Genomic DNA, 12,500 nt, shown 5'->3' on the forward strand with positions numbered 1-12,500 from the left:
TCACGAGTGTAGGTCACCCTAAACACAGAGTAGTGACTAGGCTAGTCACTAGTGTGTGTTGGTACTGAAATATAAAATCTAGGACAGAGAACTAGGACTTATAAGGTCATTCAGCGCTGAAAGGGAAACCGAGAGTGAAGAAGGTTTTAAAGGTGAAGCAGGAGGAAAACCTCACAGTTGCACTATGAAATTGTTAGGAAATGGTGGAAAGCAAAATGGAAGAAAGATATGAATGGAGGAATAGTAAAAGGAATGAAAGAGATTGCACCTGGGGCTTCAGAGACGCCAGTAAAGAACCCATAATGCCTAACAGCGCATCGGGGTGTGAGACCAGCAGGGTTTGCTAAACAGGTTCGCAAAATTCAAGTGGCGAATACTTGAATTTGACTGTACAGAGAGAGAGAGAGAGAGAGAGAGAGAGAGAGAGAGAGAGAGAGAGAGAGAGAGAGAGAGAGAGATTAAATTTCCTTAGCAGCTCTTTCCTGGAGAAAAGTCTCAGTTAATATTGACATCATTCCGCGCTAGGCTATTGGGTACGCAATTTCTTTCGGCTTGCTGGAAAGATGAAGGTTTTAGAGAAAACGAGGAGGGTTATTTACTTTGTGAACAGTTTGGCAAGACATCGAAACGTGAGACTAGACTAAGAGAAGCAAGAAATTTCTTATTTTAGAAAAAAATTCGGTCACCGATAACAGTAAATATGAGACGCAGATCACACGAAACTTGCCGAAGTACGAAAATGATATATTCACTGTAATAACTAGGTGATTTTTCACATTTATTCTAATGTCAGAGATACAGTTTAACAACGTGATTAATAACAATAATAACGGCAACAATAATATTGAAGAGATGATAGCAATAAAATCGTAAATGAATGAAGGAATTCAGGAAACAGATTTTCAAAAAACATGATGTATTGAAATTTTCTATATCAAAAGTATATAAAATTAAAATGAATGCTAGGTGGTTTTAATAAAATGGATATCAGTTTCCTTCAGTGATCGAATGAAGAGGTGCGCTTAATCACTTGATCATGTAGTTTTTCCACTGATAGATTTTACATAAGACAGTCGAGCGTGAGAATTATACAGTTACACCGCATCAAAATAATATTACATTATGACGAGAAAAATTTCTAAGCAGGATTTCGAAGATTCAATAATCTACAAGAAACGGATGGGAAAAAATTCATCGGGAGAGTTTTGAGGGAACAAAGCTGGGTGGGGGGAAGAAAAAGAGGTAACAGGAAAGGTCTTGAAACTGTTTAATAAGTGGAAAACAATGGAAACAAATGCATATAAATTCCTTCGCCTATTAATGACAGAGACAATACTTCGAACACTAATATCTCCAGGAATCCGCATGATTCCACACATGCAATAGAATACATCCAACTGCATGTGTGGAGTCATGCGGATTCCCTAAATTACAGCAACACTCACACGTTCCAGTTCATTCCTCGACCATGATCCCCCAAGGAACTCGAGCTGTGAACAGAGAGTCGTTCTTTAGTTGAAGCCTTCATCCCTTCACCTTTAACGACGAGAGAGAGAGAGAGAGAGAGAGAGAGAGAGAGAGAGAGAGAGAGAGAGAGAGAGAGAGAGAGCACTGCGTCTGTCATCTTGAAAGTTCTTGCTCTGTTTCCAAACTTGAGCAATAACATAGAATAAAATTTGGGAGCGAGAAAGACATAAATCATATAGGATCCAGAAGAGAGAGAAAAAAAGGCAAGGTTAAAAGTAGGTAATGAAAAAAAAAAAAAATAAGCATTTTCATCAGCCATGAAAAAGATGCTCTTCAAGATAGTGAAATCATTGTTGGAATACTTCACCTTCTATGAGAAAAACATACCGAGAGAGAGAGAGAGAGAGAGAGAGAGAGAGAGAGAGAGAGAGAGAGCCAGCCGAAGACAACAAAACAATTCTCATTGACGATGAAATTAAGAAAAATAATACTGTTCAACGAACAATAAGACCCACCTTAAAAATACAGCTCACTTATCAGGTAATAATTACCTGAGTGTCTTAATTAGGCTGGGGCTCTGATGCGTTCCCGTGACTGGAACAAATTACAGTGGGCGTCCCCCAGTTGCTACAAGAGAACACAATTAAAACACGAAATATGAGAATTAAAAAAGAAACTTTATTTGAACTGGAAGCGTGAAGACAACTAAAGCCTATTTTTTTTAATGGAAAACATGAGTTTTGTTGGATTTACCATTGCAATGGTTCCACCGGTTACATTTCAGTAAGTCAGTTGTTAGTTAAACTGACATTAAAACAATTATTATAATAGCCACATTTTCCTACATCAATTTTCTTTCACAGTACATTATATATATATATATATATATATATATATATATATATATATGTATATATATATATATATATATATATTATATATATATATATATATATATATATATATATATATATATGATAGTATATATATATATATATATATATATATATATATATATATATATATATATATATATATATATATATATATATAGCTTTGTTGGCCCTCCATTACGAACATAACTGCATGCTCAACCAATAGATGTCAGTATTCTCAAAGCATAAAATACCAGCTCTAGGCAATATGGTTTACCACGGCAATTTAATGTCTTGCGTGGGCAAATAAAGTATCATCTTCAATAACGCAGAAATATTTTGGTTTTACTCTGTACGTCATTAGGACATCACCGATTCTGAATTCTTTTATTAACAACCTATTCATACGCATGTATTCATATGAAAGCTCTTCTCAGGTCAAAATAATCTGCGAAAATATTTCGCCCAAACCATTCAGTTGTGTTCTTACAAAATGAGCATCTTTCACCATATTCTTGTGCTTTCAGGAATCGGCATCGTTATTCTGGCCATCTGCCTATGTTGCATTCGGCGATGCTTCAAGAAGCGACGCACCAAGAAAAAAGATGGAAAGGGAGGCGACATGAAATCCGTGCAGCTGTTGGGATCTGCATACAAAGACAAGGTGAGGGAGGTTTTTAACTTCGCTCTCTCTCTCTCTCTCTCTCTCTTTACAATCCCCGTAGCTGACGTGGGAGGGCTTCAATTCTGAACGTAGGATTCTACTGGTCAGTTATTACTCTTTAACCTCTGACTTCCCGAAACTATCTCAAGTAAACTTTAAGTTAAATGACTTATCTTCTGTTCCGATATGCTTTATCAGTTCTAGGGAGCCGTCAGACTAAGAACCTAGATTTCAATACGGCACTTTAACCTCGAGTCATGTGTTTGTAAGTAGCACTTATAAACTCATGCAACGGGTCATTTAGACAGCTGACCATACGCCAACTCAATTTATTAAAGTGAAAATATTCTTGTAATCATCGATGGGTCGCTTATTCACGTCACAGAAATTGCTTCCATTTCCTACTTCTAAGTTATAAAAGCGTTCTAGGTTATATCTGTGAAATCTATAGATTTTTAAAAAGTAATTTATCTAAGTTACAAGGATGACTTTTAGCATTACTGAACCTTATTTGACTAGTGAAACATATACATAATTTGATAGGCTATATTTGCTGTACAAAAGACGAGGACATTTTTCAATACGTATATGTTTATTACACATGTAAGTGATCGTGTAAAGTTTGGGCACGGACTGGTGTTCACATTCATAAATCTGTATGTGCATACAACACAACTGACACACGCAATCGTTGAAGAGTGTTTTATATATATATATATATATATATATATATATATATATATATATATATATATATATATATATATATATATATATATATGTATATATTATATATATGTATATTTATATATATCTGTGTGTGTTTAGGAGGGTGTTCTTGCTCATCCACAACTCATCACTCATATTCTGTCTGCATTAAACGTAAAACTTCACATAATCCATTTGACAACTGATTACCAAGTAAAGACTTTAGGAGCGATTTTCACGACAGAAACTAAAAAAAAAAAAAATCAGGATTTATATTGTTGTTAGAGAAAGGAAGGCGTCTAATGTAGCATGACCTTTCTAACACAAGTTCGAGCTCTGGTTTCTATAGCGAAATCAATATCATAATGATACGCCGAGTAGATGTTCACCATTTAAAGAAAACAACCGTAAGTCCTACACACCCTTAAGTCTTATAATCAAAGTTGCCCTTCATTTGCAGGCTGATATGGAAGAACTGGCGGAAAACGCAGAGGATATAGCCGAAGAGGGGGAAAGTAAGAAGAGCGAAGAGAAGCTCGGTCGTTTAAATTTCAAGGTAAGCAAAACATCGATTTTCAAACTATAAACCATAAATAACACTTCCGAGCAACTGCACATGTGAAAATATTTACATATTTTAATAATTTATGGGTCTAAGCTATTGGAGGAATTTAAAGGTGAGGGTTCTTGCTACAGTAATGGAAAGTAATACATTTGCTGCTAAAATCATATGGTATGGTCTATCACTGAATGAATTTGGCGGTACCATATTTTTCTCACTTCAGTATAATGATTATAATTTGTAAAGGTAAGGTACCTGCTACTTTTCCAACGTATCATTTATATTATTTGTAAGCCCATGAACGCCTTGAACTGGCTTAGAAGTCAATCTTTCATCAACATCTCCATCAACATGGGCTGCCATGCTTCTGAAGGCCCTCTCATTATAAGATGAACCATGATGGTTAGTTTATGCTGTTTGTCATTCCTGCAGTGAGACTGCTCATAGGCTCTTTGCATTCTTTGCACAACTTGAATGTGCAGTTCTTGGTTGACGGCCCTTCCTCATAGGCACCAAAAGCAACCACTTCTTTAACATTTTTTCCATATACATCAGGGCAATATCATAGCATGTGTTGCTTCATTTTAAAGGAAGCCACGGTAACACTGAAGAGTGGGTGCTCAAAGAAAGCTGTTAAAAATGGCCCCACTTGATATCTGGAGACTCCATTAATTTTCTCTAAGCCACAGGTTCTCAAATGCTTTGTCACTCCACTGCCAATTTTCCTAATTACAAACCAAGTACATTCATATGTTGCCTGAGTTAAAAGCTGGTGTGCTGAGTTTGTCAAAGAAATATTTTTAATGAGCTTTTATGCAATGAAGTTTGCAAAAAGAAGATCTACACTTTCAGCAATAGTATTGTATTTCTAACTGGTGAGTTTTCGTTTAATATGAAAAGTTTAATTTGGATTCTTGTGAAGACACTGCAGCAAAAAGCTATACTATCTGATCACTCTTCTTGATTGTGAGGATAGATATGCTTGCTCCTTCAGTGTGTGCAAGATTTACACTCAATCTTCTTACCAAAGCATTCGTTGCCTATCCACTAACACTGCTTTGGAGACTGGGATCTGAAGCGACAGGAGTATTAGCCGGTTAACAGCCAAGAAGTTCCTTTTTCTTTTTTCTAGTTATGATTATAACGTGCATGCTTGCTGAATTTGTAATTTTGCTCAACTGCCAGAAGAAATAGCAGCAAATAAAGCCAAGTGATTGACCCTCCTCTTATCTTATTTCTGAATTATTTATCTCTTTTATTACTGTATTATTTCTGCATATATTGACATTGAAAGTATCTTGATAAATCTCAAAAGTTCCATCATTCCTTGCTTTCTGGTGAAGTCTCTACTCCAAACTGTGTGAGTGCTGCTTAAAAACAAGGTTGGTTGACAGATCTGCCCAGAGAGATCATTGCACATGATAACCTGCTGACCAGCACAAAACGTCGCGAAACTGCACGCTGATTTCTATTTAACTTCTTTGGGTAAAGTTGGACTGATTTTGTGGTTCTGCAAAACTGGCTATTTTTCTGTTACGATGTTCTAAAGAACTTTTATCATGTAATGGCCCAGTTAAATCTACCCTCTTACTAATTATTTTCTTCTATTTTATGACTGCACCGGAATCCTTTACTTAGCAATCTCTTCGAAAAATACCTTGTTAAATAATTCATCAACTTCCATCAAGCCTTTGTATGATACCCTGGCTCTCTTTAAGAACAGAGAGTCTTCCCCCTACTGCTATTATTATTATTATTATTATTATTATTATTATTATTGTTATTATTATTTAGAAAATGAACCCTATTCATATGGAACAAGCCCATGGGGTCACTGACTTGAAATTCAAGCTTCCAAAGAATATGGTGCTCATTAGAAAGAAGCAACATAAAGTACCAAAAACCTTCTGACAGATATGGAAAACCCTTCATTTATTCAAAATGTGCCCATTGCATTCATCGTGTAAATCACTTGTAGCAGCTCTTGAAGGTCTTACCATGCTATGAAGTGCCTAATGTATCCATAAAAAATAAGGCGGATGGTAAGTTTCATCCTGTTCACATACTAGGATTGCTTAAGTAATTTTACATTTCTTATAACCACACACCCTGAAGCGTACAAAGTCCTGCTGCTTGTTAACAATGGGTCTTACTATACTGGATAGGCTAATCTGGTATGTCATAAAAATAGTAAAATATAGATGGATTGATAGATAAATAAATTTAATACCTGGAATTTCATACGCTTTTAGTATGTGGTCAATGGGACTTTTCTGTGCTGAAAGGCAATAATTTTCATTTCTGCTGCATTTAGCTCTAGGCCCAGGCAACAAAAGCTACCATATTATGCTAGCGCTCTCAGAACCTATTCGATCATGTATTTCGTCTTGTATATCTCGTTATATGAATGTACTATTGTGTATAAGGCTTCTTTCCACTAAATACAGAAAATTACATTACCGCATGAATAAAATATGGTAAACCACCTAACCTATCAGTTATTTCTCTTTAACTGTTATATACACCTCTCAATTTTTGTAAATATAACTACACACGCATGCACTGCACATTTACCTGAACTATTGTACTTCGTTTTTTATACATGTTTCATGCAAGTACATATTTAATATGTAACTGTCAAACATAGATTACTAATTGCACCCTTTTTTTCCACAGTTGGAGTACGACTTCAACAGTAACAGCTTAAGTGTCACTGTAATCCAGTGCGAGGAACTGCCTGCCCTCGACATGGGCGGTACCAGTGATCCTTACGTCAAGGTGGGTTGCCCTTTGATTTTATTCAAAATAAAACAAATATAAGAAATTTAATGAGGTGTCTTTTCTTATTGTTAGTATAATAATAGCCCTATTTGAATTTGCTACCGGAATTACCTTTATTGCAAGCAAGGAATGATGCCAGTCTACGCTTAAATATCTTAACAAATGAGTCAAGCTACCCTTGCAACGACGTTCTCAGATGTTAGTTCTGGACTTTTCTTAATGTTATCCGTAGTGACAAATACATCTCTTAACAGGATTGATCAAATGTTGTTCTTTGGTCGCAAATAAAATAAATTAATATTGCTTGCCAGGTTGCACTTCAATAGCGATAAAATTCAAGTAAATATTGACTAGCTTATTTATCTTTGTGCATTTTATTTAAAAAAAATTAAGCGTCATGACTTTCGGAACATTCATAGCGTAACGGAAATAACATTATATGCACATTACATGACTATTCACTCCTGTCTCGCAATGAAATGTGAATAACTTGATAAGTTGGAGATTTTCATAAGCCAAAGAGGGCATTTGCTTGCTATACGTGCTTACAAAGACGAGAGTAACCATCCGTAAATAATAATGCATAGTGAAGCAGAGTGATAAGCGGATAGGAAAGTAAATGATTATAATGAAAAATGAAGCAAATAAACACTAAATAACTACCACTGCCAGGAAGACTATTCCACAGTTTTATAGCAGAGGAAACAAAAGACCTCTGACACCCAGCAGTGTGAGAAAGAGAGATCTCATAAGAATAAGGTACAAGCAAGGGACTTAAAAGTAATTGTCAGTACTAATTTAATTTACTTCACCTCCCCAATTACTGTCTTTTAGGCTTCTCCACATACAATGGCATTTTCCCTAACTGACACAAGAGTCCCTTTCTCTCCCTTATCTTTCTTCTCCCATCCAGAGCTACAAGTTTCTCTTCCTCCATTTCGTCAATATGTAATGTAATGATGCAATGTTTCCTTTCCGAATTCGTAACATAATTCCACATTGTCTTACTTGCAGAGGCTGGCCCTTCAATCCCCTTAATAATCTGCAACATTCCAATATTCTAGGTTAAATTTCCCCCTTCTCATCTACACTAACAGCTAATCTCTCTCATCCCCGCAGGTGTACCTGTTACCAGACAAGAAGAAAAAGTTCGAGACCAAAGTCCACAGGAAGACCTTGAATCCAGTCTTCGAGGAAACCTTCACATTTAAGGTTACTGCCTCTCGTTCCTTTTATCCGAAAACGAGGGAGGGGGAAGGGGTTATTAGTCGGTGTTTTTTAATTTTGGTCTGTTTTTCGTCCCCTTTAGTGTTTGGATGTGTGGATATAATGTGTCAAGTGCTCAAAATGAACCTGGTGTCATATGGAACGTTATTTTCTACCTTGAGCTTTAGGTGTTGTGACGGTTTGATGTTCAAATTAAACTTTTCCGTCTTTTGACTTTTAAATGATTTGCTGCTAAACTTCAGTTTGGTGTTAACTCTTCGACTAATGATTTATTTCATGTCTTAAAGTAGTTTTTTCTTGTTTATGTGTCTTCTTACTGTTGGCTGATAACATTTTGTAAGAGTCAGAGAGGAAAATGTAACTTGACATAATGTTCGGAACTGGGTTAGAAAAAATAGAAATCGATATCACCTTGCCTTACTATCGTTTCAGATATAAGATTCTAGTAAAATAAGAAAAAATGACTAAAACTACATTTTTACAAGTATTAACTGGTTATTTTTAAGCTAAAAATAAGTTTTAAAAGATGAAAGAACTAACTATTAGCTAATATCTTTTTTCTTTGTCTTTTAAGAGAATAATTTAATAATATTCTAATTACAACATTAAAAGAATCATAACAGAACGTGCTGGGAATTAACTTTGCTTTGAAATGCGATAACACTTAACAGGTGATAAATTTAATTTTCTTGAAGGAGAAAGCTTATAGGGGAAACACCATGACCTCGACATTAGTTCGGTCTGAAACGAAAGCTATTAACAGTTATCTCTTTATTTTCATGCAACCACAGGTAACTTGCAACGGAGTATATTTTTTTTTCTCGGAGAGTTTTGAGAGCATGGTTTATTAGCCAAGAGAGTACTTAACCAGCAACATAAGACTAATATATGCTAGCAAAGGATATATTCTACTATTTACCAATAGCACTTACTGATACTAGCATGACCATTCCTCTCTTACTTTTGTTCATCTTCTTTTGACCTTTGCTCTTGTATTTTCTTTACCTTGTATTTTTACCCTGCAATGATAGTTCATGTACAATGGGCACACAAAGTATCTCGTATATAATTATGACCAGAGTACATGGCTATATAAGTAAGTATGTACTGAGTTGCGATACTTTACTATATTTATCCGGTTTCTGCTGCATTGAAATCCATTTCTGCAAACTGCACTCTTATGCAACTTGGCTCTGAAGAATAGTAGGCTGTGTGGAACCCAACTTGCTCTTTACATATTTTGATTTCCCTTTGTGTTAGACCACAAGGTAGGGTGTCTCATCTCGTAGGCCTACGTTTAGGCTATGAAATATGTCGAATGTATTTTTATAGACGCAAGGAGCCTTTCGGTGTTTGAAAGAACCACCTAACCTATCAGTTATTTCTCTTTAACTGTCCTTCCTCATTACTTGTGTGAGGGAGTCACATCATTAATATTTACTTTCCATCATATTTTGTTCTGTTTGGATGCTGATTTCTTAAGGTTCTTTCAAAGACTAACTGTTAACACGTTTGTATTTTGCATATCATATTATAATAGAGCATGCAATTTTTTTATGAATCCCTGGTCTGCTAGAAATAGAAATAGAACCAGTCAGCTTAATATTTTGACCAGGATTTAGCAACAGGTGATCCAGAGACTGCACTGGTACTTTTTATAAAAAAAATTAAAAAAACTAATTTGCCATTTGTTTGCCATAAAGCGTATGAATATATAATTAAAAATGAAATTCCATATAGAATACGATGCATTTAATATCATTCAAAAAGCCTAAAATATATTTTCTTTTCAGCTCTACAATACACTGAACTGCTTTGTTAAAAGTTTACAGCTGTAACACTAGATAAAGTAGCATAAATTCAAATCTACCATAAAGTTGATTAAAACTACATCATAAAAACTAATCTCATTGAAAAGACAGTCCTTTTCACCTGAATAACACTTCAACTTTTACTCTTCTCTCTTTGAAGGATCACGTATTTCTAAATCTTGCCACCTTTAAATAAGTTGTGCTTCTATAGATTATATTGTTCAATGATTTACATTATAAAATGACATTAAAGTGCATTAGTGTCACAGTGCATATAACTTTTGTTAAATAGATAAGTGAGATAAGAAAAAAAAAGGTCAAATTGAATTCTTATTAGCAAATCCTTTGATTTGTAAATGACAAGTCTTTTAATGAAATGTATTAAAACGTAAATGCAAACCAAACTATGAGGATTATATAATTTTAGCAATTTTGTCTTGGTTCTTCTTTCATAATTCTTTCTATAATTCTCTGAAATCTATCAACCTATTTTTTCTCTCCATTCAGTCCCATCCTTAATGGTTCTAATGACTGCCGTTGCCTTTGCATGTTTTTTTTTTTTTTTTTTTTTTGCATTTCTCAATAAAAAGAAAAGATCAAATACCCAGCTTGAACGAGCTTTTCTGCATCTTCATTTATTTATGAAAGCGATTTTTAACAGATTTAGATCTTCAGAATCAGTTTCGGAGAGAAACTTTTACTTTTTATTTCTGTCTGGGAAGCAGATTCAGGAACATTAAGATTCTGAAGTCAATCCTTTCCGCTGCCTTTCAATATGTGATGTTATTCAGCTGCCAATTCTTCCCGTAATTCTGTTTCAGTTATAAAAATTTAATAATCTGTACTGTGATTAGATGTATTTGTACTATCTATGATCAGTGCCAAAGGGGATATTAACATGTACACATACTTACATACATACACACATACATTCATACATTACGACAGATAGACAGACAGACAGAATTTTTATAAAATTCCATAAAACTCAGGCAGTACACCGAAAATAGAATTTCGTCCAGTTTTTGCATACCAGAGTTATGACGCCGAATTTAAGACACGATGTTTCAACATCTGGGAGAAGATTATGCAAAAAGACCAATTCTAATATCAATCGACTAAAAACATTACCAAAGGGTTGTCGGTCCAACATACGGTTTGACTCTTCGATATAATCAAGTCATAGTAAAAGCTGTGTGAATTAACATGTTAAGTTAAAAAGAGGAAAAGAGCATAATCACCTACTTATTTCAAAACAGCAAAGGACATTGAAGAAGTAAAGATCATTTCGCTCGGTGTCAGTGCAACGAAAGTTTCCCTTTAATATTTTGAACAAAATGAACATGAAAAACACTGAAAATCAGAAAAGGGCGTTTGCACTAATGAATCATAAAATTCTCCACCTCCGAAAGTTTAACAGCCGTTGGATTTCTGAGCCTATTTGGCATTATCCTTATCAGACTTATTACCTTCGCGACTGTGGCTGAAGATGGTGTCTTTTTCATGTTACTTTTATGACAGCTATTATTTCTGACAGTCGTCTACCAAATGACATTACTGGGATCTCCACAAGATACCTTGTATATATATCAATGATTATCGCTCTGGGGTTTGTACATTATATTCGCTTCATTATATTCGCTTCTTTGAGTATAGGATAAACATTCTTACAACAGTCAGTCTTTTAAAGGGACGGTCTTTGAATTAAAAATGCAGCCTGCAAAGTATATTTCCCTCTTTAATTGAAGGTTCGTAATGACATAATCGACTATTGTAATATCTGTTAAATTACAGTCGTCATTAAATTTTAGCTGTAGAGACTCAGCAGGTATAGCAAAGTGTCCGGGAAATGAAAGATTCTGTTGCCGAAAAATATGAAGTCGCAGTTTAGTTCTCTGTAATATATTTCTGTCCGTCCTCAGATCTTAAAAACTACTGAGACTAGAGGGCTGCAAATTGGTATGTTGATCATCCACCCTCCAATCATCAAACATACCAAATTGTAGCCCTCTAGCCTCAGTAGTTTTGATTTCATTTAAGGTTAAAGTCAGCCATGATCGTGCGTCTGCCACCCTATAGGTGCCAGCAACAGACCGCCATCGGGCCGTGGCTGAAAGTTTCATAGGCCGCGGCAGAGAGTTTCATGGGCCGTGGCTGAGAGTTTCGAAAGCGCCGAAGAAACTTCGGCAGCAATTTTACTTGTTTACTCTTTATAATGGTCTACGAAATTATTCAGAGTGATGTTTTAATAATTTAGAAAGAACCCAAGAAACTGCTAAGTACCTGTAATAATAATAATAATAATAATAATAATAATAATAATAATAATAATAATAATAATAATAATAATAATAATAATAATAATAATAATGACTTTGGTTTAGATTACTGCAATGATTGTGCAA

At 34.9% G+C, this 12,500-nt stretch overlaps 1 protein-coding gene across 37 annotated transcripts in view; it reads left to right on the forward strand.

The window, feature by feature from the left end:
• Window positions 1-12,500, forward strand: part of Syt1 (Synaptotagmin 1) — a 165,946-nt gene that overhangs the window by 132,771 nt on the left and 20,675 nt on the right. For all 37 annotated transcript variants that reach the window (XM_067082199.1, XM_067082487.1, XM_067082436.1 and 34 more), the window contains 4 exons: window positions 2,870-3,006; window positions 4,175-4,270; window positions 6,953-7,054; window positions 8,177-8,269. In XM_067082199.1, the coding sequence (XP_066938300.1) occupies window positions 2,870-3,006; window positions 4,175-4,270; window positions 6,953-7,054; window positions 8,177-8,269 (428 nt within the window). The remainder of the gene's footprint in view (window positions 1-2,869; window positions 3,007-4,174; window positions 4,271-6,952; window positions 7,055-8,176; window positions 8,270-12,500) is intronic.

The sequence above is a fragment of the Macrobrachium rosenbergii genome, chromosome 3 (assembly GCF_040412425.1).
Source record: "Macrobrachium rosenbergii isolate ZJJX-2024 chromosome 3, ASM4041242v1, whole genome shotgun sequence".
NCBI classification, from domain to species: Eukaryota; Metazoa; Arthropoda; class Malacostraca; order Decapoda; family Palaemonidae; genus Macrobrachium; species Macrobrachium rosenbergii.